The sequence below is a fragment of the Solanum stenotomum genome, chromosome 6, assembly GCF_019186545.1.
Source record: "Solanum stenotomum isolate F172 chromosome 6, ASM1918654v1, whole genome shotgun sequence".
Classification (NCBI taxonomy): Eukaryota; Viridiplantae; Streptophyta; class Magnoliopsida; order Solanales; family Solanaceae; genus Solanum; species Solanum stenotomum.
This window is the reverse complement of record NC_064287.1, coordinates 52645984-52673465: the sequence shown is the minus strand read 5'-3', so window position 1 is coordinate 52673465 and position 27482 is coordinate 52645984. Positions and strand designations below refer to the sequence as shown.

Here is a 27482-nt window from a genome sequence, read left to right as displayed (position 1 = left end):
CGTGATGTATCAGGACGTTGAGGGATGTATCCGAAATCGAAATGCGATGTATTGAGACATTTTGGAATGTATCATGATTCTACCAAATTTAAGATTTTTTTGTAATTTGAAAAAAAATAGGAATAAAATGTTTTTATCTCTTAACATTATGAGATTTGTGTAAAAAAAAAATTTTTTTTCAGAAACAAAATTAAACAATCTATTTGGGAACATTTTTCCCAACGAACTTTTGCCTACGCCCCCAAAAATACAGCAACCAAATCGGCGGAAAACTCAAAGCTACACTTGAATTAACACTTCCTCGTCTTCTCCGCCATTTTCTTCTTCCTTTTCTCCATATAAATCTTCCCTCAATTCACCATTTTCACAAAAAAAATCCCCAAATTTTAGCTTCAATGGCGTCACTTCAATCCTCTGCAATCTCCTTCTCATCTTCCCTCGGTCGTTTCTCAACCACACGCACAATGCTCCCTCAGAAACCCAGAAATTACAAACTCCCAGTTGTTGAATCGAAGATTCGAGAGATTTTCATGCCGGCATTAAGCTCAACGATGACTGAAGGAAAGATCGTATCTTGGGTTAAATCGGAAGGTGATGTTTTGTCTAAAGGTGAATCGGTTGTTGTTGTGGAGTCGGACAAAGCTGATATGGATGTTGAGACGTTTTACGATGGGATTTTAGCTGTTATTGTCGTTAATGAAGGTGAAACTGCACTTGTTGGTGCTCCTATTGGGTTATTAGCTGAAACAGAAGATGAAATTGCTGAAGCCAAAGCAAAAGCGAAAGGACAATCTGGGGGTTCTTCTTCTGGATCGGAGAGTACTCCTGAACCTCAATCTCCGGTTGGGGTTTCTTCTGATGAGCCGAAGAAGATTGTTGCGACCCCAAATGCGAAGAAATTGGCGAAGCAGCATAAAATTGATATCAATAAAGTGAATGGGACTGGCCCATTTGGACGGATTACATCGGAGGATGTTGAGAAAGCTGCTGGAATTACTCCAGCACCGTCCAAGAGTATTAGCCCACCTCCTGCTGCTGCTACTGCTGCTGCTCCGGCAGTGGGCACGCCAGCGAAAGCTGCTCCGGTTAGTTTACCGGAGATTCCTGGGTCAACAGTTGTTCCGTTCACAACAATGCAAGTTGCAGTGTCCAAGAATATGATGGAGAGTCTCTCTGTTCCAACATTTCGTGTTGGGTATCCAGTTATTACTGATGCCCTTGATGATTTATACCTAAAGGTGAGTGATTTAAATTTGAGACTTTAGTTGCAAACTCAATACTCCCTTCGTTTCAATTTGATTGTCTGGTTTTGACCTGATGCAGAGTTTAAGAAAGTAAAGTTTACTTTTTTAGTTGTGGTCTTAAACTATAAATGTGTAGAGTGTACCAAAATGTCTTTTAATCTCGTGGTATTAAACATGTCAGGTGAAGTATTAAAGAGTTGTCAAAAAGTGAAAGAGACATTCTTTTTAAAACGATTTAATAAGGAAAGTTAGACAAAAAAATTAAAACGGAGGGAGTATAAGTTATACTTCAATTTAATAGGGTGTTCACAAGAATTTTCACTCGCTTGGCCTAAGTGTTGTGATGGAAGTGTTGCAGAATAAATAATTGTGTTCTGAGATGAGGTGGTCACATGACTTAACATAGACTATTATGTGATGCATAATTTAACTGATATGAATTGGTTTTAGATTCTGGAGTTTAAACATAGACTATCTTGTGATTGAATTGATAAACAGGTCAAGAAGAAGGGTGTTACAATGACCGCATTGTTGGCCAAAGCTGCGGCAATGGCACTAGCTCAACATCCAGTTGTGAATTCTTCTTGTAAAGATGGAAAGAGCTTTACGTACAACAGCAGCATAAATATTTCTGTTGCGGTGGCCATTAACGGTGGGTTGATAACACCGGTGCTTCAGGATGCTGACAAGGTAGTATCACTGAATCAAGTCTCTCTTTTTTTGGTTGGTTTAAATTGTTGTTAGTTTTGTGAAAGATGTTAAGTCATAGACTCGTAGGTAATGCTTATTTTTATCTTGTGTTGGTGCAGTTGGATCTGTATCTGTTGTCTCAAAAGTGGAAGGAACTGGTAGAGAAGGCTAGGGCTAAGCAACTACAACCACATGAGTACAATTCAGGTTACTATTATTACTAGTTTATTTTGTTTTTGTTGAATTTGTAACTGGATTTCTAGGCTATCCTAAGGGAGTCTACTGAGGTGTTGTGGTTTCCAAATTCAGGGACTTTCACCTTGTCCAACTTGGGCATGTTTGGTGTGGACCGATTTGATGCTATTCTTCCTCCTGGCCAGGTGAGGGTTGGATGTAGCTGACTTTTGTTTCCGATACATTTCATTGTGTTGTTAGCAAGTAGCATCAACTTAAAAACTGAATGATGTTCAGGGGGCTATAATGGCAGTTGGAGCATCAAAACCAACTCCTGTAGCTAATGCTGATGGGTTCTTCAGCGTCAAAAATAAGATGCTGGTATGTCTTGCATTCTCTTCCCATTGTTAATTTGTTTTAAGTGCTAGGTTTGACTGAAGATAACTTTAGAAGTGAAATTTATTGACACATATCAGTGCTCACTCTAATTAGATAATGTTGCCCAACTAATTTGTCTTTACTCTAGCCACTCAAAATTCTTAATTCTCGTTGAATTTTTATGTGAACTGTGGTTAAAACAATTCCTATTTCCCTCGAATTCTAGATGTTGAAAACAAAGAAAAATAAACAAAATATGATTGTGCACCGTTTTTTTTTTTTGAGAAGGGCCACTTATTTATTTTTAAGGGCATGTTTTATAGATTTTCAAAGTTTCCACCTCCCTTTCAAGTGCTTGTGGCAAAAAGCCACCTTTCTAGACATCATATAATCAGTTTGACTGATAATTCTCGGTAGCTTTTGTTGGATTCTTCAATGGCCGCGTCATCTTTGTTATATTACTATACTTAGACTTGCTGTAAAGGGTTTAACACTACCTAAGTCCTGAGTTTTATAATACAAATGTTACTTATCAAAAAAAAAATTTTAAAAACCCTTGTGTGATAAAGTTAATTGTTTTATCTTGTTTCCATAAGATTTCTTCTTGTTAATCTTCGAGAATTCTTGATGTACTCATGATCTTTACCTCATATAGCAAAAGAAAAAGTTTTTGTAGATGTTATGGATATCAAGAGATTCTTGTAGGTTTCCTATATTTTCCCTACTTTGCAGTAGATGGGTTCCTTCATTCCCTACCCTTCATGCTTCTCAGGGTGTCTTTTTACTTTAAATTTTATTAGCATGGTTGATGCGTCATGCATACAGATCTCTTCCAGTAGTTAGTTTTGATATCTATGAAGTCGTGAAGACGGTCTAGTCTGGTAGGCCTTAGAGAGTGATATGCAAGTTGAAGACGAGGAATAGTTTTCAGAATGAGATTAACCTATGTAAGTTTCAATGTACCTAACCATTATGGACAATAATAAGCTAGAGAATTTTAAAAATATGGAATAAAAGGGCAGCCTACACAACCCTACCCTGCATTTCTGCAAGAGGGTGTTTCCACAGCTCGAACCCGTGACCTCCTTGTCACATGGCAACAACTTTACCTGTTATGCCAAAGCTTCCCTTCCGAAGCGTTCCAGACTTTTATCGGCTGGACCTTTGTGCATATGGACCTAATATATTTTGTCTGTGAAGATTGGTCGGGTGATTTTAACTGCCAACTGGGATGTGGGATCATGTTCAGTAGCAAGATAACCATAACTTTCCTATCCATTACTACGTGCTCTATCGCAGATGGTGCTAAGCAGACCTAATGTGCAAAAAGATTTTCCTTTTATCCTCTTCAGTGTTTGCAGTTTTTAATTTTGTTCAAGATATTGGAGCTTTCACAATGACTTTTGGCTGAACTGCTAGTTAATATGCTTCTTAAATGTCTGGGATAGGAACACTATTTTGTAAAGAGCAATGGACTGGTGTTTTCTTGCACTTCTAGTTTAAATTTTTTCTTTGATAAGTGGGACTGGTGATTCTTGTATCCGAAGTAGTCCATAATCGTCAATCATATCTGAACAAGTTAAGTGCGGATGTATTTGGATCTTGTCAAGTTAACTCAAGCACAACAACAAACATCAGTCATATGTCTCATCAATTTTTGGTTACATATGGATCGAAGAACCATGAATAGAGTCTAGAGAAAAAAACTTCAATCTCATGTGGTCCATTTACATCCTACGAACCAATTTGGGGTGGGTGCACGCACCTCAACATGCAGACACTTGCAAGGGTTGGTAATCATCAGAAGGGTTGCCAACAATCGGTGCTAATTGTGGTGAAGTTGGCTTCATTCTCCCCTTGATAAGTGCTATATGGGATTGGTAGATAAAGAACTTAGTTTTACTTTTTAGCTAATTCTTGGTTGTTCCAGTAATAAGCACTCGCTCATTGCAGCTCGAAATTACTGAAATACGACAGTCTTTACATGCTGAGTTCTATGGGTAATTCTGCAACTTTCTGATTTGATATGTGGTCTCCAATTTTGCATCAACCAACCAACATAAAAGGCTGATGAGATTTTTCTTATGGAAGTTACCATCTCACAGTAAAGGCTCTAGATAGTAGATAGTGCCTCGCTTCATGTGCTGGCCTGCTATGGGGTGGTGCTAGTTGACTTGGGTCTAGATAGGGTTGGGCTTTGTTAACTTTGAAGCCTTTAGGCTATAATCACGAATATCCAGGTCTTTTTGAGAATTAGTGTGGCTTCCATGGATTACGGTGGATTTCAGTTCTAGTTAATAGCATTTCGGATTTTATAAACCTAGCAAGCCATGGTTTATGATGATAGTGGTACTTATCGAATCTATCTCACATTTAAGGGTCCCTCGTATGAATATGAAGAGATAAAGTTTGTTATCTTTACTCATCGTCCCAACTGTGTAACAAGAATCCAATGGCAAGTGAGGCACATGTGAACAGGATTTCTTTCGTCTCTAGTGTTGTTTAAAGTCTAAAGGAGATGTAGCAAACTATGATGCCTCAACTCCAAACTAGTTGGGATACTTGAATGAATTCTCTATAAATTGACTAGTTTTACACTGGTCATCAACCTATTGCAATCCTTATCCTTTATCCGGGTTTGGGAGTATTCTTGGCATGTATTTGTGGGATTTTATCCTTGGGTTTAGTTAACGTTAGCTATCTTTGGAGTTAAGATTGGTTTGCTTTATGGCTGCTATTAAAGGAATTAGTTTTGATTTTTTAAAATGTGAATTTGGATTTAGTTTTGAGAAGTTTTTGTGTTCTGAAACATATCACTTAAAAACAAACATTTTAGATGCTATCATACTGGAGAAAACATAATTAAAACCGTCTAAACATTTTTTTTATTCTTTACTAAATGTACTTTCAACTGTCTGAAAAAAAACAGTATAAGAGAAAACAAATTGCCAGAAGCAAGGCAACTGTCGTCTCAATTTGTTTCCAGCCTTCACCAAAACCAACTAGAGTTGGTTCCCAAAAATCAGGTTTCCGAAAATCAATGTGCCTGGTTTTAAACACAATAGAACTGGGTGGGTGGTTCCCTTAATCTTTGGTCTTACTGACTTTTTCATCTCACAGTTTCATCTAGACATAATGCTAACCTTGCTGATTTACCTATATGCATGCATCATCAAGCACATTATTAACTGATTAACTTTTGACCTTTCCTTTTCATGATTTTCTCACCTTCCGAAAACCCCCTTTCCTCCCCTGTCATTTCCTTTGACTGGAAAGGCTGCTACCTATCGAAAGTTTTTTCTGTATATTTCCCTTCTTTGTCTTCCTTCTCGGGCTTAAAGAACAGTAACTGTTGGTAGAAGTAAGACCGGGTAGCTACTGAGAGTGCTTCTTTAATCATGTGAAATATGTACTTTTTTTTCTTTGCTTATGGTTGAAACCTTGCTTTTGAAGTCTTAACCGAAGTCTCGTGTGAACTTTAGTAATAAAGTGATGTTCTCATCATCATAAGATCAATTCATACTTCACATTTTGAATCTTTTACAGGTAAACGTCACAGCAGATCACCGAGTTGTGTATGGCGCGGACTTAGCAGCCTTCCTTCAAACCTTTTCCAAGATAATTGAGAATCCAGATAGCTTGACAATGTAGATGGAGAGCTAAGATCAACAAAGAGAGGAAAACGCGCGATACTTATTTGCAGCTAAGATAAGCTGGTACGCGTTGCAACTGATAATATGTTGTGCTAAAAAATTTCCAGTAGTTCAAAGTGACTAAGTGAGCCTAGCAGTGCAATTTTTGAAATTTTATCGCCTTTTTCGTTTTGCTGATTCATTTTCTTCTCTTAAAGAAGTTGTATTTTTCTGGATTACAAGATTATGACTGGTTTCTCAGAGATGGAGATTTTAAATTATTTAGTTGCATACCAAATTTGCCTTGAAAAAAGTCTGTTGATTTACACAAGTGTTGTCTTTTAGAGATTGCGCAACTATAACCTTGAGAAATAACTACCCTTCTGAATAGCGTAGAATGTTTGCTCTTATATTTCGCAATCTTATTAGATTGTTATCTAACGTTTATAATAACTTACAAAATAGACAGATTCATGTTTCAAAGGCCTGTATATTTGTCCTCAAAGGCATGAAACTCTTTTTGGTAGAGTTTTATAGTTCATTTCATGCCTATTAAGTAAACACAATGAATAGAAGGTACTCCGTCTAGTCCATAGTAAGTAAAATAAGTGAATGGTTCAAAGTTCAGCAGAATTGTTGCGAGTTGCGATATTTATTTTGGGACAATTACTTTTTGTTAAAGCTAGATTTATTTTGAGAAGGTGGGAGTACATGTTAGTGATAGCCACCAATATTTTATTAATTTAATTTGATTAGGCCATCTACCTATTCTTTTTAAGGTTCACATTTTTGTAACATTAATTACATGTCCACTTCAAAAAAATAATCAAAAGTGGTTGCTTGAAATGTGTAAAGCATTGATAGGATTGGTTCACACTCCATTAGTTTCTTCTTTTTTGTGCATTTCTTCTTTACCTACATTTTTCTCATTATGACATAGACTTTCTTGGATCCATAATTTAGAGTGTATTCAGTACGGAGAAAAATATTATCAATTTTTTTTTTTAGAAAAATAAGTTTCACAAAGAAAATCATGATTTTTTCAATGAAAGCAGGGAAAACAAACTCCATAAGTGATATTCTAAATTCATTTATTTCATTACCATCTCTGGACTATCCCCCCGGCCACCCTCGAAACCCCACCCTGCCTCATCTCACCCTATCGTGTTTTATTAGATGGTTTTGCGATAGCATTTTCTTGCTTACTTATCTAATATTTTTTTTATTTTTTCTTCATTTTTAATCGTAACTTTGTGTATTATTATGGTGTGGCATCAAATTTTCTAACTTTTAAAATATAAATAGGATTTCTTCTATTTTCTCAAATTTGTTTTTCCTATCACAAAGGTTCAGTTTAAAAGTTTCTCTTTAATACTTTAAAATAGCGTGTTTAATGGTTTAGTTAAAATATTTTGTCTTTCTTTAGCTAAAAGAATCGTGTGATATTAGTATATTACTCCATCTATCACAAAAAGGGACATATAGGACAATTATATTGTTTTTTGGGAAATCACTTATAATTTCTTTCAATTTTGCCTTTTGTGTATATATTATTTCAAAGAAAATTAAGAATCGACGTGTTACAGTCCAAACTTATGATACGTATTGTCCGTTTTGACATGATTAAACTTTATGGATTATCTCTTGCACTATGTCATTATCGAATTGTACCATCTTAACTAGTGTTTTCTATCTTATAAAATTCTTATAGGTTACAAGTTCAGTTAAAATCACTAGTTTTGATTCAACTCTATATTTATCTCAAAAAATTAATTATATATATATAAATTATTAATTTAAAATTTGATATTTTTTTAAAAAATATTCCAAACACATAAACCTTAAATTCTGATTCCGCATCTTAATCTTATTCTACTTGTCACGAATTTTCAACCACAAGCTAAAAGTTGTGGTCTTTGTTTAAATAGTATGTAGAACCTATCACATTTTACAAGTCTTTGGAGTAGTTTAGAAGAAATAGAAGGATGGTTAAGGAATTTTCCAAAAAAATATAAAATAATTTTTTTTCAAAACTCACCTATTTTAGACAATTAGACCCAACTTTTCAACTCTATTATTGGATTGGAAAATTTAATTTATATATACATTGAAAGGAAAGCCACCTATTCTTCATGAGCTTTTGTTAGCTTTTATATATTGACTATCACTAGAGCAAGTCAAGAATCACCTATGGTAATCTTTCAAAATTTGGAATTTATTGATCAGATTAATTATGATATGTATTATTTAAAGCTTATTAAAGGTATGATGCTGTTGTTGTATTGTGTAGAGCTAATTAAATAAAATGTTTCCTATCAAGATTTTTAATATTATTTTTATGATTACAAATTCAAAATTTAAATTTTATCGGTTCAACATCTTTTAGGTACTTATTTATATTTAATTATATTTTTGAAATTACAAATTTAATTTTAATAAATTTTTATACATAAATTTGTGAGTTGCTACAAGATAATTGGGTTCAAAATGAATATGCTATTAATAGATTGTATCCGCCACTAATTCAAATCTGAAACCCTTCAATTCATTAATAGAGAAATCTTAATTATTCCATCATGTTACTTGAAGACGGATATCTCAACTATTTTTTTTTTTTATGTATATAGAAAAGGAAAAGGTGTTGAATATTATGTACTTTAGTCCAAGCAAGTTGCGTAAAGAATTACTCTCTCTATTTATCTTTGTTTGTCTATATTTGATTTTAAAAAATAATAATTTTATTATATTATTTTTATTTATTATAATATATTTAAATATTAAATATAAATAATATTCAATAATAAGGTTTTAATAGATATAGTAAGATAATATTTTTAGAAATATTTTAAACTTAATAAATAATTCTAAATTTTATATTTTTTATATAGCGGATAAGTAAAAGTGGAGAGTAATCGACAAAAGTGGAAAAAGGAATGGGTTTTTTTTTTGGAAAATCTTAAAATCTTTTCCAAGAAATTGCGTGATTCTATTGTATTTGTATTTTTGTACTTCTAAATAAAGGAGACAAAAAATGGCCCACCAAGCAAAAATGTCACCATCATATATAATAGAAATATATATATATAAAACAAAGCAAAATAAGAACTTAGTGTATTTTTTACAAATTAATTCAAAAATATTTTTGATATAATATGATAAATATATTATTTATTTATTTTTTTAAAAATCATGTAGTTTGTTTTTTTAAAACGTTGTTCGTATACTAACAATTTCTACCTCAAAACAACCATTAAAATACACATACTTTTTGCGTAAATGTAAGCTATAAATAAAGTTGTTTGAATTGCCTACTAAAAGCCAACTTCACCCAATTTTCTTTAAAAATCTTACATAATTAATTTACTAATTAATTTTATATATTAAAAAATTCTCAACGATTATTATAAAAATTATTGGCATATCCATTAATGTCACGTCTTGTACTATTCACATGTCTACCTCACTAAAAACAATTATGAAATAACGAATATAAAAATATATCAAAAATGGGAAGTCACATTCTTGAAGTTATTTGATGGCTTAGTTCTTTTCTTAATAGTTTTTGAATTATTCTATCATGTTGAAGATAAAGATAAAGATTGGACCTAAATAATTGTCCCATCTATTTAAAGGAATTGGAATATTTTCTCACAAGTTACAAACATATAACATGATTACTTTTTAAATTATAATCTTTTGGAATATTGATACTTGAAAGTGATAACATTATTTTAGTTTATTGCGCATTCATTATGTTTACACAACATGATTGAGGTTTTTATTCGAGGGTTATATAGTCAGACGAATAAGATTTTTTTACTTTGTTTAGAAATTGATAGTAATCGATCCCTCTCTAATTAGTTTTACATGAAATAATTTGAATTAGTCAAATTCCAAAATAATATTGAAAATCGAGTTGGAGACAAAGAAAAACAAACAATATTATTGAGGGGTCAAATCGTATAGTAACATATAGTACGTACTACGTATAATTGCTTCTTCTATGTGAACTCTTTAAGTTTTGGAATATTACAAGATCGTCCTCTTAGTCTTTTGATTTATAAAAGCCGCCCTATTTTAGAACTTTTTCGATGGAAGTAGGGAGTACAAGTTCCAAATGACATTCCACGTTGATTGTGTTCTTACCATCTCTGACTCACCTCATCTTTACCTCCACCCCTGTAGCCTCCATTCACACCGGCCACCGCCCTCACCTCCAATCCAACTATTACTATTACTGGTTCAGAGATAAAATCAAAATATAATCTTTATGAGTTTGACTTTTAATATTTTTATGCGTCTAAATCTAGAAATGTCAAAAAACGGATACTTAAGATAACATAATGAGGAAAATTACGTTAGCTACAAAATGAGGAAAATTCTATGATGGAAGGTTGTTTAGCTTTGACTAAAAATAAATACTATATAGGAATATAGCTACTTTAAATTTTAACAAGACAAAAATAATTAGGAGATCTAAAAATAGATAATATAGTGTTGATCTTATCTAGATATACTAGTTTGTTCAATATATATATATATATATATATATTTGTTAAACACTCCTTAGCTAGAGTTGACTAAATTCACTTTAATTTTTATATTTTTTGACAAATTAATTATCGACTCTTCACAAATTAAAGTTTGAAATTCAATATAGAACTAAAATCAAATTATATATATTTTTATTTAATGATTCAGTATTTAAACTTTGTTGACTTCATTGATATAAATTTTTGTTTATAGACCAATAAAGAAGGTAAAGGACTTTCTTATCAAAGATTAGATCTTTCAAAATTTAAAATTGAAATTTCTGATGACATTCAGAATTATAAACTGACAAATATGTTGAGGTGGTCACACATGAACACCATCTTTGTCCTTCTACATTATTTTTTTTTATTTTCTTCTTGGTTGTTCATTAACGAATCTATACATATTAAATTAGTCAAAATTGTTTCCATCATCAACACAAAACTTTAATACAAATCTTGATGTCGATTATTCTAGGTGGCCAAATTCTTGTGAATATTTTAAAAAGATATTGCAAGACACATAGTTAATTATTCATCAATGAGGCAAAAGGACAAGTCCTACATCAAATCAAATCCATAACCTAAAAAAGTTGTACAAGAATTTTAAGGGGCCTCAAATAATTGAGTTAACTATATAATTCATTAATTTTTATTAAGTTTTAAATTCTTTATTTGGTTATTATAATTTGTTTTAGTATCATAAGACTATGTACAACATATCAAGTAAGAAAAATTAAAAAAATTATTTAGATAAAGTTTTTCGTGGATCAATCTGATTGGCATATCAGTCCAATATTTAATTAGGCTAAATTAAACGGATCAAAATAGATTAAATTAACAAGATAAAGAAAACCTTAATTTGTCCAAACCTAAATGAATTAAATAAGTCATAATATTATGTATTGATTTTATCATCTCGAAACCTTATCTGAATAAATAAAAAGACTATGACCAAATGAATGGTGGACAATACTGACCATCGAATTATTAAATTGTCTTTTTTTATTTATTCATTTATGGAACCCCTTGTTTTGTTGATTAATAATATAAATAAATAGACATGAGCAAAACAGGTAGCTTAATTTTAAAATGCCCATTAGGCCACTAATTATGTGCTCCAATCCATGATTTCTACTTTCATCCACTGCCAATTTCTTCTTTTTTTAATAGTAATAAGAAAAGTGTGTGACATGATATGGTGAGGTTTTAATAAAGTAGATTGATTTAAGGGTATATTTGGTACAAAGGATATTGGAATTAATCCATAATTCATAAATTTTTTCTTGTTTTAAACCTTACCAGATAATATATATATATATGTCGGAAGAAATTAAAGACGATTTCTCATATTAGAAAAATATTTTGCATTTCCTAAAAGATATCTAGGTTGTAAAATATATACAGATAAATTTATCTGTTTTTTTAAAATGTCTGACTAATTAATAACATAAGTCGTGATCACTGGAGATTTACTTTTATTATGGAAAAACTCGTAAGCTTCCTTAATCAATATTTATGATTCGAATACTTCAAAGAAATTCTTTCTAAAATAAAATTGAGTATTTTATTTTATGTGTCCACAAACTATGTACTTGAGTGCTTCATAGTATTAAGTATAACTAATTTTTTAAAAAATAATATTAAGTAACTATTTAGTGGGTGACATGATTAGTAGTTTTGGTACTGTATTCTTTTCTTTTTAATTTTCTTTAATGGGTGCGCATAATTTTTTGACCTAGAAAATGTCTGAAAAAAGTGGGTATCTGGCATGATTCACAAGAAAATAAGTACATCCAATTTGTTTTATCTTTGGGTGGGATATATAAACTTAGTTTAATGTATAAAATATTTTGTGTTTATGCAATAATTAGAGAAGAATTGCATTTTAATAATTGTGATATAGTAGTTTATTGTATGTGGTGTAATTAGATTTAATCGAACACTAATACAAATATTCTATCAAGTGATCTCTTTCTATTTATGAGCTTTTGGTAAATAGGATTACTTGATATCTATAATAGGAGATATTTAAAAAAATTGTTAAATTAATCAAGGTGCGTGATAAAATATTCAATCACTACAATTATCTAAGCAAATTGCTTATTAGAAAATATTTTTACTTTTATTAAGTTCTATATCATGTGAATCTCTATTATCGAGATATAGAATATTGATTATTTACAAAGAAATAAAAAAGAAGAAGGTAAATTCAAGATACCTAATCTAACAAAAACATTTATAGAGATAAGAGTAGGGTGGGTTGGGGTGTAGTTGTAATCGTGTAGAGTGAATGGAGAGAAGACAATAAATTTAAAATATTATTTATGAACCTTTTCTTTTTACAATTACGAAATTATTTCTTCGTTTTTAAAGAACTTATTTTCTTGGCGAAAATATTTTCACCACACACTAATTTCTTTTTCTTTTCGAAGATTATATCTTTTTTAATGATAAAAAAAGGTGAGGGGCAGTTGGCACAGTGATCCGCAACATCACCCTGGCCCACCTAAATAAAAGAGAGGCAATTTATTTATTTTAATAGTAGTAGGGGCCAAGGAAGAAATGAGAAAATAAAATAAAAATAGATAACACTCAAAAAAAATCTAAAAAGGCAACTTTCACCGACGAGAGTTGTAATGGAATGATGAGTATTTTTTTATCCTTAATTAAGAGGTCTTGAATTTGAGTTCTATTAGGTACGGAGTCTTTTTTGTCAAAAAATGCTCTACTCCTCAAAATTTTTCGACACAAATCTGAATTTAGTCTGACTATAAATATCAGACACTGATTAGAAAATCAATAAAAATAAAAAGGCAACTTCCTAATTGACACAAATTAAGGAAGCCTTCTCGAGCACATGAAAAGTCAAGAATTAACAATTTTTAGAATAACAAATTCCATATCCAACATGATAAATAGACTATACAAGTGAATATAGTTTATTATTTTCTTCGTATCAATTCACCAAAAAGATGATATGTGAAAGATTCATTAAATTATGGTTTTTAAAGCAGAGGAAATGGAGAATAAATGAAATAGAATAATCTGATTGAATCGTAACATACAACTTTCTCAAAACATCGAGATTGTGTTTAGAAGAAGATGATGTACATTTTTATAAGAGCTGGACAGAAATTTAATTGCAAATTAGAAAATTTATTGTTTTTTTCATTACGAATTTCATAAAATCTAACTTGTATTTAAATGTAACACGCTAGAAAAGTTCGTTTTATCAAAATTCCTCAAATAAAGGGAAAAAGGATAACTATACCCCCAAATTATTATAAATAGAATGCATATACCCTTCGTCATACTTTTGGGACATTGGTGCCCTTGCCGTCCAAAAACTAGAACATATATACCTTTTATACTAATGGACATACACGTGTCATAATCTTATCCACCGACCCAACATTTATTAAATATCAAATCGACGGATAAGATTATGACACGTGTCCCTATTTAATCTTTTGTTAGAGTGAAGGGCATATATGCTCTAGTTTTTGGACGGCAGTGAAACCAATGTCCAAAAGTATGATAGAGGGTATCTGCATACCATTTACTATAGTTCGGAATATATTTATCCTTTTTTCCCTCAAATAAATTATAATTATCATTTGCGGTGTATTTCGTTCTATCGTTTCATTATATCCACCAAATACATAACGTCCACACCCTAATAATGATATTGACACCTAAAATTAGGCTTTAGTTTATTGACTACAAAATAAAATATTTTTGGATAATATAAGTTAGTTATTTCTTAGTACTTAGTTGTGTAGCCAAATTATATTATGTGTCCTAAATTAAAAGCACATAAGAATTTGAGGACCAAAAAAGTCAAGAAGACAAATTATTATTTTTTTTTAAAAAGGAAAAATAATTGAAATTCATGTTACTATTAGTTCTGTCAGATGAGTACAAGAAGGATCTCAATAATCTTTTGACCAAGATATAACTTAAAAAATATCTACACTAGAATCTTTTAGATTTCAATCATAAATAATTGAACTGATATTTTTGTGGAGTGATATCTTAGATGGAAAGGTAGGGACGTCGCGGATTAGAGTAGGAGGTTATTAAAGTAATTAAGTTTTGACTTACTTTTTGATGAGATTAGGTTTAGTGTAGTCTAGGAGTATCGTATTTATTGTAGTACTCTCTTTGTCCAATTTATGTGATATTTTTCGTTTTTTGAGAGTCAAACAATTTAAGTTTGATCAGAAATTTTCGCATGAAATCTTCAATTTTTTTGAAATGGAATTTATATATTTGTAAACTATATAAAAAGCACTATAAGTCGTAACAATTGATAATTCAAAATGTTTAAAAAATCTATGAAAATTTTACGGTCAAAGTTAGATTTGTTTAAATCTCGAAATCCGAAAAGTGCCACATAAAATGGGACGGAGGGAATATTAATCTTATATATGTAGCTTTTTACTTTTGATATTAGTCGCCATCTATTGTCTATTTTGTTTCAGTTATCACATTATTTTGGTGTTATTACAACTTACGAGTGAAAAATGAATTTCTTGAGTATGTTATTGTATTTTGTGGAGTGAAAAATAAATTTCTTGAACCAAAAATCTATCGTTATCCTACCTACAAAGATATAGATAAGAGAAGCATATATCTATTTTTTCCGTTTTTTTTTAACTATACTAAAATTATTGTTATATTTTTTTAGGAGTGTTAAAATTTTAAATATGAATTGCACAATCATAAAGTCAAATGATCTGAATCCCAAAAGGACTTAATTATGAATTTAAAAATAGAAATTTAGGAATTGAGTTTATGCTTTGCTAGTTTCTTAACATGGAAATCCAAGAAAACTTAACAAGGGATAAAAGATTAAAGGGGGAAAAAAAAGATAAAGAAAAAGGGGGGAAAAGAGAAAGGAAAAAGAAGAAAAGAGAAAATTAAGAGGTGAAACTTAATTAATTGTCAATTGTCAAAAGTGGGTAATTGTAATTAGAATTGCACCACCAAAAGTTCTAATGGAATAAATATAAATTTTTATTTTTAATTAGAGATTATAAATTTAGGTCATAAAAGTAAAAGAAGAAGAAAATTACGATAAAACACATTTCTATTAAAAAAAATCTTATACGATACAAATTTAAATTAATTATTAATATTTTAAAATAAATATCAAATATAGTGGATGACAATAAAAAAGTAGGTAGTTGCAAATGCAATTACTATTGTCAACAATCTTAAGATGGTGCCATTGCAATTACTAACAATTCAAACTTTTCTTTTCTAGATTTTACAACAAAAAAAATAAAATGGGACCCCATAACTTCATTAAGCAATAAGAGCACCTTTATTTTCCATTTCCTTTTAGGAAAGTCTAATGTAGTTAGAGATGGTAAATAAATGGAATAAATTAAATTTGAACGAGTTGAAATATATATATATATCACTTTATAAATGAATCATGATAATTCGATGAGGAAGGGTCATCGAAGGATATCTCTCGATAACCAGGTTTTGACAATGGTAATTCATTGAGCGTTGTTAGAGGACATTGAAGAAATTAATTTTCAATAATTATAACTGATGGATCTGACTAGGAGATTAGTGGTGTGACGTCCATGCCAAAGGTGGATCGACATAGACAGATCAAAAGAGAAGGATAGAAAGACGTTTACGCTAGTAAGATAAGTTTCTGGAAAAAAAATATGTGCATGACATCTTAAATGAATTTCTACATCAAAATGAGAGAGAAATGTGACTCAATGATATGGCAGATTAAAAAAATAAAATCCATGAAGTTTGTTAGGTCAAATCGAATAACACATGTAATGAATTTGGGCCGGGACAAACGATTAGGTACTTCACAACATTATTTTGCAAAAAATTAAAAGGAACCACAAAGATTTTTGACACATAACTCGTTTAACCCTACTCAAAACATTTTTCTCGATTATATTTTATATTTTAAATGAGTCATAACTTAACCCGATCGGTTCACACATTTCAAATATGGAAAATTTAAGCGAAAACATGGAACGTGGACCGGCGTGTCTAGTGGGTTCTGACCCAAACTCATGGATTCCTTTAGAAATAAAAAAATAATTAATTGATGCTACTTACTATTTCCTCGGTTTCTATTATTACTTCCAATCGCTTTAATTTATATGATATAGTTTAATTAGATACAAAATTTAAGAAATGTGATTTTCGCAATATTCCAAGTTATCCCTTAAATTACATCTTTGTGGATTTATAAGTGGAATTCAACCTGAGTAAAATATTGATCGTGCCATTAAATATTTATCAAATAATAAAATATATATGCCATTTTTTTAGACGGAATAATAAAATAAAGAGTATCATATAAATTGAGACAAAGAGCATTCATTTCCACTTTTAAGAAATACTAACAAATAAGAAAAATAATTTTACTAATTTATTCCCGAAGAAAGTTTTTTGAAACTTATTTACATTTTAAAAAAAATACTGATTATGAGAGTAAAATAAAATAAAAATACTTTATTAATTTTATTTTAATTTTATCTAATAAATAATTTCAAATAATTTTTTTTTTTAATAATATAGACAACTAATATAAACAGAGAAAGCATATAATTGTACGTCCAAACCGACACTTGAAAAATCAATTTGTCCAAACGCTGCACGTATTGTTTTTGTCATAAATAATACCAAAGCAACTTGCATTTCATGTCATCACTATTACATAACTACTTTATTTATTTATTTTTTAAAAATAAATCTTTTTTTGAAACTTGGTAGGCATTTGAAAATTGAAATTGAAGATAAACTATATATATTAAAAAAAGAAGAGAAGAGAATGTATTTGAAATTACGAAGATAATGTTAGAATATAGATTATAATCTATTTTTCAAATTTCGAATTCAATTTTAAGTTAATTTTGGAACTTTTATGACTAGATATTAATTTTTAAATATAATAAGAAGTTATTTTAAAAAATGAATATTTCTTATGGTCAAACATATACTATAAAGATTGTTAAATGCAATAGATTAATAATTGAATAAATCTACACAAATGAAATCGTGTAGTTGCATGCCATTAACGCCATTAGTCAGCCTACTTTTATTAATCTTAATTATAAAAACTACAACTACTCAAATACAAATATAGAAAGTCATAAATTACTTCAAAGAGTATGATTTTTTTTAGTAGAATCTAGAATTTTGATTTTTTTAAAAGAAAATTATTTCCTTTATTTTAAAGTAAATGGTGTTTTAGTTCTTTTTTAACATTTTATTTTGAAATATTAGTCTAAAAATAATTTATTTTTGGAACGAAAAGAGTAGCTTATTATTCAATTTTAAGCAATTTTTTTTAGATACAAATACATAATTTATCTAAAATTATCTTGTTTTGTTGAATCATAACTAGAGCTCTAACTTATCTTGAACCTGACATATATAGTATTGTGAAATCGTCTTTGTTAAGAAATGTTCTCTCTATACAGTGACATTTTATCGTATAAATTCAAATTAATCGGACCTAAAGAAGAAAATTTTAAAAAAACTAGCGGAATTTATATAAAAAGGGTACGTCTTTGACATAACACCTAACTTGGACGGCAAAACTATAGCAACCTACTTAACTTTTTTGACATATAGATTAAATTAATTACTAAATTTAAGTATACATTAACTATATAAGCAACCTAACAATAAATTGTACAAGTCACATAAAGATCCAATTTATAGGGCAATAATAAATCGACAAATATAGTAAATGAGATTATTTTTTTTTTTTTAAAAAAAACAAGAAACCAGATCAGATCTAACTGTGTATTTTAAGGAAAAATGTTTTTTTTCTTAAAAAAATAATAAAGAAAAATTGCAGTCTGATTCATGTCGTTTACAGAACAAACAAGTAACAGGCAATTACTTAAACAAATTTGCTTCTTCAAAAACAATGAAATTAGTTGGCCTTTAAATTAAATAATTAATATTGATTATTTAATTAATGCATTAATTAGCTAGACATGAATAAGTGAACAAATTGAATTTGTCACGTTCTCGTGAGTAGGCGGATCTAGGGTATGGAATGCGCGTTTTTAAGAATAATAACTTTCGTGTAAACTCAATATTTATAATGAACATTATTAAATATATAAAACTATTTATTAAGAATCTAGTGATAAATTAGGCTGTTGGTCAGAAATTAAATTCGTTATAAAAGAACAACTTGAAATCGATAAAAAAAATTGTAAGCTTTAATTTGTGAATTCGTCTCTCCAATCTACTTAACCACTACACATTTACACCACACAACGTGTACAAATTATTACTAATATATAATATAATGCACCGGCCTAGATGTGTTAATTTTCATTTATGAGTTATGAATTTTATTGCAAGCTAAAATTTAATAACTTTTTTTATACATATAATTATAATAATTTTTTAAAAGATAAATACAAGATTTCTATTAAAGTTATCAAGTTCTGCTAATTTGATAGTTTTTATTATATCTCTGATTTTGTGTAAAGTGTATATTTATGCTATGTTCGCTAGCTCTCTATTTTGAGAATTCACCGAATCTTATGATGATTAACATGCGTCGACGATAAATTCTGAATGTATCTTTTATGATGAAACAAAACGATAGATTCTGGTCTTGGTCGTATTATGTGTAACTTAAGACAACAAATACAATGTAGAAACTAATCATCTTCTAAAAAAAGGTCAAAAACAACAAACTCAGATTATATATATATATCTATATACACGATAATAATGTCAATATGCGCAATATATATAGTCTCGTAAGTGAGATTTAAAATGCATAGTGTGTGCACAGTGGTGGAGCCACATGTAGTTGAGCGACTGACACCCCTTCGTCGGAAAATTACATTGTGCTGCTAGAGTAAAATTTTTTTTATGTATATATATATATATATATATTACATATTGACACTTCTTGACTTCTACGCGATTTTAATTCTTTATATTTTGACACCCCTTAGTCGAAGTTTTGGCTTTACCAGTACATCTTTCCCCTATTTTATGGGTAGAAAAGTTATATATGAATGTAATGTTTAAAAAATAATCCCTATTTTTATACGCACCGACGTAAATTTTTGAACATGTCTAGTGTATAAATCCAATTTGTCAAAAGTTTCCCAATTTTTTTAATTTTTATTTTTAAAAAAAGAATTTATGATTTTATTTTATTTTTGTCCTTTAATTGTTGAAAAAGACTGTACCTTTATGTTCTTCCACGCCTATTAGTATTTGGAGCTTATCATTATTTCCAAAAAAGCATAATAATACACTATAGAGGAATTTATTAGCTGTCTTGAATCTATAGTTTCCTCCACCACTTTAAAATATATATTTTATATTTCGAAATTTCACTGTTTTTCCACTATTATTTAAAAATATTAAACATACAATTATAGAATCATATAATTCAAGTATTTAGAATCAATATCTTGTAAAATTTATGCGATTAAATATATTCTAACTTTTATTTTATTTCATTTAATTAAAAAATTATATTCTTTTATTTATTATCGTTTTTTATAATAATTTTAATTTGTTACAGCTGAATCGAGGATTTTTGACAATAATCTTTATTTTCATAAGATTTAAATAATGTATATATACGTACATTCTACTCTTTTCATAATACTTACGAAATTCACTACATGTGGTGTTGTACAACTAAAGGAAAGGTATATTTAGCTTTACTATAGAATATATTTTATATTTTAAATAGTCGATTATGATTAACAACCAACATAAGACACCAACATCAAGATAAATACGTAAAACCTAACTAACCATAAAGTTTTACCATATCAATTTACCAATGCATGAGAGATGTTCTTTTACCATCGAAAGATATTTTTCGATAATTATGGTATTCGAACTAATTTATGTATATCTATTAATTTCATAAAATACTTGTTATTCATGTATGTAATTATACAGTTGCATTATTGCATAGATATTAGACACTTGATTAGATGAAAAGATTTTTGCATCTTTAACTAGAAATGCCTTGAGTTTAATCTTAAAAATATTTTTTTCATTTAGAAGAAAACACATTCTTTAAATTACACGACAAGAATCTGAATCAATTAAAATAAGAAATTTCGAATATCATAGAAGACAATCTTTTTACTTTTAACCCAAACTATAGACAAATCTCTCAACCACTCAACAATGTTCTCATCAATCAAGTTGGCACCCAAAGCAAAAACATCCATAATCCCAAAAAGAAAAAAAGAGAATAATTTTCCCTGTTGAAATAGTAAATGGTTGGTAAAAATCAAATGAACAATGCTTGGAAAGTAATGTTTTCACTTTTATTTACACAGAAAAGAATAGATGGTAGAAGTTTAATATTTGCATTAAATTAATAAATATAAACTTTTCTCGTTTAATCGTGCTTAATTAATAATATATTTATTTATTTAATAAATTATTTAATTATAATAAGTTGATAAAATTGAATAAAATATCGAATACCAATAAAATTTTACAAAATGTACCATACATTTCAATTGTTCATCAACATTCTCATCGTCCTCGCAAATTCTAGTGAGATGAATACAATATATGTCTTTTTATCAAAGACAACAAATTTAAGCCCCCGAAATAAAAATACTGTAAATATAGAGAACAATTTCATATGAATCTGAGTCGAACACTAAAATTTAGAGTTCATAAATTTTGAATTTATTATTGATTTATGATCATCATTATTGTTAAGTTTACAATATATGGATATAAATTTTAATTATTTTTTACTGTTATTTGAACTCGTAACTGATATCCTCCCTCCACCCACGACCACCAAATGAAAAAATAAAAAATAAAAATCAAACTTTCCTCAACTAATCCAAGTTGGCACCCCAAACACAACACGCATAATCCAATTAACACGACATTCTCTCAAGTTGTCAATTATAATAATTGCCTTTATTTGCATTTTGCCGTCAGGCATTAGGTTTCACCACAATATCGTACTTTGACTATCTAGCCTATAAAGGCAAACAAACAAACAAACAAACAAATAAACGAGCAAGAGCGGAGGTAGAAATCCATACAAATTTATCAAAATTTAGTAACTTTTATTTGACTATTAATATTTTTAATTATATATATATTAATATTAAGTTTAATTCAATTATTAACATTTAATATAGTGATTATAGAATTTAAAAGTAAAAATTAGGCAAATGACATAGTATAAGAAAGAAATTACTTCCTTTCCCTACTCTTTCATTAATTACCAAAAATCTCTTTTTTTAGTGTTTTTCGGATACATAATATAGCAGTGTGGATACTTAATATAGCAGCGCGAATACTTTAATAACGGACGGATACTTAAATTATTAAGTTGTTAGCAACACAGATACTTAATTAACGGGCGGATGCATAATATAGCAGGGCAGATACTTTAATTAATAACGGGCGATACTTAAATTATTAAGTTGTTAGCAGCACAGATACTTAATTAACGGGCGGATGCATAATATAACAGCGCAGATACTTTAATTAATAACGGGCGGATACTTAAACTAATAAAGTATCCGGTTAAGTTGAATTGGAGGAAAGTAAGAGATTTTTGTATTTTAATAAAAGAATAGAGAAATATTGAGAATAGGTAAAGAAATGTTGTTTATTTAAATAATTTTTCCAATTTAAAATCTATAGAATTAAAATTCTAATTTCATCTCCGCAACCAAAGAGACAATAATTGACAATGTCTCGTCTTGTGTGAGGCCCTACTCCGGACTCCAAATCTGAAAATCAAAACCACTTAACCCATACAATACTTTAATCATTAAATTCACACCACTTTAGGGAGAAAAAAAAAAGTAAAAAAAATTCTAGAATAGATACTTATAGAAAAACTCGACAACACATCATGGACACGTTTAAGCAAGCAATAAAATATAAATATACAATTGAAGGTCATAGCAATAAAAAATAAAATTATACACCCATGTCCAAGTGGGTCCCAAGAGATTTGAAAATATTATTTCCTTTTATTTAAAATAGTAAAAGGAGATAGAGATCTCATTTTCTCGAAACACAAATATCAAGACAACTTAAAATAAATAAATAAATAATTTCTAATTTTTTTAAAAAAATAAATAAATTATACACCCATGTCCAAGTGGGTCCCACTAACATGCTTACATCATCATCATTACTCAACTCTCCCCCATCTTTGTCCCGCCCACTATATAAGCCTTGTGTTATTTATTTTCCCTCAAACTCATCTCTCATTTTCGTTTACATTTTCTTTCATATTACATCAAAAATGGATCATCAATTGATTTCGAGAAAGCGAGTCTATGACGATTCGGTCGAATTAGAGATCAATTCCCCGGAGGTAAAAAGACTCCGGGAAGATCTCTTAGACGATTTATACGATTCGGAGTTTTGCACTCCGAGTCACGATCTCGATTCATTCATGAAGAGCTTCGAAAACGAAATTACAGCTTCACCATTGCCGGAGACTGCCGGAGTTTCGTCGGAGTCCGGCGAATCTCAGCCGGAGTTAGGATACCTTCTGGAAGCTTCTGATGATGAACTCGGACTGCCTCCGCCTAGCGAGGCAGAGACTGAGTCAGTCCGAGTTTGTACTGAGTCCGTGGGACTCAGTAACGAGTTTTGGGGATTGGAGGACCAGATACCGAGTTATGACCCGTTTGATTTGGGAATTGTTGAATCGGATCATTATAGTGGCAATATGGGTGAATATGTTGGGTTAGATGGTTTATTTGATCATTCGGATCTCGGGTATGGGTCGGGTGATTTTCTTTGGAGACCCGAAACTTTACCCGCTCAATAGTTTAGTTTAGGGAAAGATATTGTAAAGGTTTTAATAATTTTTGTTTTTTTAATATACTATTATTTGATTAAAAACGAAGAAGGAAGAACAAATTATAATATTTTCATTCCCTTGAAAATGTTAGCTAACATCAACGACTTTTTATTTTATTTTTAAATATTAGTTGATTCAATTATTTAAAAAGTTAGTTAAATGTACGAAGTTTTTGCGTATATTAAAAAAAAAAGATCGCACCTCAAAAGATATGTTGTAAATAGTTTATTTATATTATTAATTGGATTTTTTATAGCGAGAATTGAATTCACAACAATAGGCTAAACCCAGTGTAGAGCCGTCAAAATGGGCTTAGCCCATGGGGCCGGCTCGACCCAACCCGTTGGGTAGGGTTGAGATAGATTTTTTTAAGCCCATTTAAAACTAGGGCTTATAAGCCCGACCCATATAAACCCTTGGCCCTTGAGGCTTGATCGGGGCCAGGGTCGGCCCATGGGCCAAATTTTTTTATTTGAGGGGAACTTATAATAATCTCACTAGTATATAATCTAATTACTTAAATACACACTATGTTGTAATATTATGAATCTTACCAGATTTTGGTACGTTCAAATACATGTATCTCGGAATATATGGACTCAAAATTAGGTTAATTTATCCAAGTAGATTCGTATGTATCTAGGATACATAGATAAATCTCGTGCCCTCGCTTCCCTCCCATTTTGTTTGTCACTCTCTTATCTCGCTCGTGTATCTGGTATGCGAGATACATGATAATTACACTAATTTTTTTGCTAGTATTATTGAAACAACACCATTGTTTGCCATATTTGATTTGAAAATCTTCTCATTTTCTTGATGTTATAGAATTATATGTTTGAAAAAAAAAATAAAAAAAGAAGGGCTAGCCCACCCCAGCCCTCGGCCTTTCTAGAGTTGAGTTGGGTTGAACATTTTCAGCCCCTTCCAAATGAAGGGCCGGCCTGCCCTAGCCCTTCAAATTCTTTGACCCGCGAGGCTTGGGCCTGGTGGGGCTGGGCTGACCCTTTTTGACAGCTCTACCCAAGTGTTTTGGCTGCCAAGTTTGGTGTTATGAACGTTAATTACTAGGAATATATTCTCTCCGTTTCATATTAGTTGAACATCTTATTAAAAATGATTTTCTATATTAATTGTCCACCATACTAAATCAAAACAACATCAATTAAAATTTTCCTATAGTACCGTTGTAATTAATATTTTTTTTGAAAGTGTTTACATTTGTTTGTTAAATTGTCAAGAAGTTTTAAAAGATGAATTAGTAAAATTATCTTCTTATTTATGATTTTTTAATATGCGTGTAAAAAAAATGATCATTTGATATGAGACTGAGAAAATATGTATGTTCCATGTAATAATTAAACTATTTAAGTATAAGAATTATCAGGATATTTTGAACTTCAAACATGAAATTCATGGGAAGATTATAAATTCAATTTGAACATGTTTAATTGATTTTATAGATTTATTATTAATTTTTTTAAGTAAGAGATTTGAAAATAGTGAATATCATTTCCTTCTATTTAAATTTTAAATGGCCATAGAAGATTAGCTCTTCTTGATACAAAAACAACTAGGTATTAAACTATTTTTTTTTTTATGATTTTGCCAACCATGACATGAATTGGAAAAGTGTGCTATAATGATGCAATTTTTGATTAATTTGTCATATATCACTCTTAAGTCATTTTTTTAATTGAAAACATTAAAATAAATTAATAATGTTTTTAAATAAAAATTATTAATTAAATAACCATCTGAATAATAACGATACAAGTTTATATTATTTTATCGTTCTCTAACCGAATTGAAAAAGATAAAAAGACAATTCAAGTCTTTTTTCCAATTTTCCTCCACAAGCCTTATCAAAGTTGAGTGAAATGGCCACTTTTTGTGTCACTAATCAAAGTTTAACTCGTAACATTTCTCTTTTAACTCCATTTAAAAAAAAAAGATTTTAAGATTTTCTCAATTAATTTTTTTTAATCATGAAGTAGGATCATTACCTGAATTAAATTTTATTGAAACTCGATGAAGATATTATTGTTTTTGAAAAAAAAAATTCACTTAAACTTAATACAAAAATGTGAGAAGTGCAATCATACATTTTCCTTGAGCTTCAGGTCAAAAGCCCAGAAGTGCCATCATCGGGGTAAAAATTGTACAAAGTGTTTTAAAATGTATTTATGGAAAAAAATCAAATTTGAATACAACTTAAATAAATATTTGAAAATTAAGTAGTTGTACACTTGACCCACTTTTGTTAACCTAGTGAACTCCCCTGCATGCAATAATGTGATGGTAAATTTCTTATTATAATTCAATGCTCTCCGAACTGTGCAGAAGGTTTTCCATCACACGACTTGAAGTTTCAACCTTTACTATAGCAACAATCATGACTATAAACAAACTCGTATCTATAACAAGGAGTTACACTATGCTCTTTCGTGTCCCCTATGCAAGCACATAAATAGGATACTAAATTTAAAGTCATTAGTTTGCTCTTCATAAAAAAGAACTTCACTGTACTCAAAATTCACAATGAGAGAATACATAAAATGAACTAAGAAGTAAGAACAAAGTTAGAGAATACACTTACATTTAAATGAATAAGCTTAAGACCTCTTACTGGAATTTGATATCTGATCACCAATTTTGTCATCAAGAAGCTCTCATGTGATCGAGCTATCCATTCCCTTGTTGTTTAATTGTTACTAAACTCTGTTTATAACAGTGAACTCCACAACCACTCAAAATTGGGCTTCTGCTTAGGCGTGGATGACGAAATTCAAGATGCCTCGTCTTCTTTGTTTTAACATTATAGGAGATCAATCGGGAACGTCTAGTTGCCAAAATTAGAGAGCTATCACAACAAGACTTAATAGTTGAAAAACAATGAAAGGTAGCAAATTTGTTCCAAACCCCTGGTTGTATCATTACCCATACATCAAAAACAAACATGTCAACTTCGTTCAAAATAGCAATGAAATCATCAAGAATTATTAGATCTGCAGTGCAACTACAAATAGCATAATCATGTGGCGGCCCTTCAATCATTTCAAACACCTCATTCCCAAAGTTGAATGAAAGAAATTTGAAACCAAAGTTGAAATCGAGATTTCTCTTTAACATCCAATAATAAGATCCATTCAAATAAGTAGTACTACCATAAAAGGTATCCACACATTCAACATTTCGATTGTCGTAGACATTTTCATGTTTGAAGATTCTCCATGAATCTCTAGAACATGAATACACAACTGCATTTTCATTCTTGTAATTATAGTAAACCACTTTATAGTCGTTAGTCAAGGGGTCTAATCCAAATCCAAAAAAACGATTAAAACTAAAAAATGATTCGAACTTGATTCCGACTGTACTAGGAAGGTCTCTCACCTCCCTAGTAGTAGGATTCCACAATGCACACAAGATGTCATTATTAATTTCTCTTTCCAAGAAAAACAAGCCATCGATAGAACCTAAGAGGTTCGTCATACCTTCAAAATTTTGGGGATTTACTTCATGTGTAGGAGAATCTATACCATTATCGGAAATGAAAGTGAGGGGAGGTAAATCATTGGGCGCACCATAATCATAAATCAAGAGTTGTGGGGGATTGTTCTTGCTAAAATTCAAGTGTTCACGGATAAAGCTAGGATTTTTGATAAGAGTGTACCAATTTTTGCAGACACATTTGAACCTCAACAATGACTTCACAGGCGATCTGAGTAAAATTTCCTTGATTGAATCTTCGAGAAAATCCCACCATTATCATTGGTATCCATACCAATACAACCTCGATCTTTCCGTTCAAGAACACAAAAAAGAAAAATCAATAAATAAAATAATAATTCTGTCATTTTAAATTGTAGTCCTTTTACTTAATAATAATTGTTATTAAGCACTAGTATTTTGTACCGTATTATTCTTACTAATTTTACTAGTACTTAGTTGTATGATACATTTT

The 27482-nt window shown here is 30.0% G+C and overlaps 2 protein-coding genes across 2 annotated transcripts; both read left to right on the top strand.

Annotated features, from left to right (window-relative positions):
* Positions 1-211: 211 nt before the first annotated feature.
* Positions 212-6152, top strand: LOC125866885 (dihydrolipoyllysine-residue acetyltransferase component 4 of pyruvate dehydrogenase complex, chloroplastic). Its single transcript, XM_049547267.1, has 6 exons — positions 212-1238; positions 1743-1934; positions 2054-2141; positions 2244-2314; positions 2406-2489; positions 6033-6152. Exons 1-6 carry the CDS (start codon positions 396-398, stop codon positions 6135-6137), a joined length of 1383 nt encoding a protein of 460 aa, XP_049403224.1. The 5' UTR covers positions 212-395; the 3' UTR covers positions 6138-6152.
* Positions 6153-22905: 16753 nt separating this feature from the next.
* On the top strand, positions 22906-23610 carry LOC125866901 (uncharacterized). Its single transcript, XM_049547288.1, has one exon. The coding sequence runs from the start codon at positions 22949-22951 to the stop codon at positions 23480-23482; it is 534 nt and encodes a 177-aa protein (XP_049403245.1). The 5' UTR covers positions 22906-22948; the 3' UTR covers positions 23483-23610.
* Positions 23611-27482: the final 3872 nt, after the last annotated feature.

Excerpts from the sequence above, each read along its gene's own strand:
- LOC125866885 (XM_049547267.1), top strand. The coding sequence starts at position 396 with ATGGCGTCACTTCAATCCTCTGCAATCTCCTTCTCATCTTCCCTCGGT. Across the intron at positions 1,239-1,742 it reads TTGATGATTTATACCTAAAG|GTCAAGAAGAAGGGTGTTAC; the intron begins GTGAGTGATTTA and ends ATTGATAAACAG. Across the intron at positions 2,490-6,032 it reads GCGTCAAAAATAAGATGCTG|GTAAACGTCACAGCAGATCA; the intron begins GTATGTCTTGCA and ends AATCTTTTACAG.
- LOC125866901 (XM_049547288.1), top strand. The coding sequence starts at position 22,949 with ATGGATCATCAATTGATTTCGAGAAAGCGAGTCTATGACGATTCGGTC.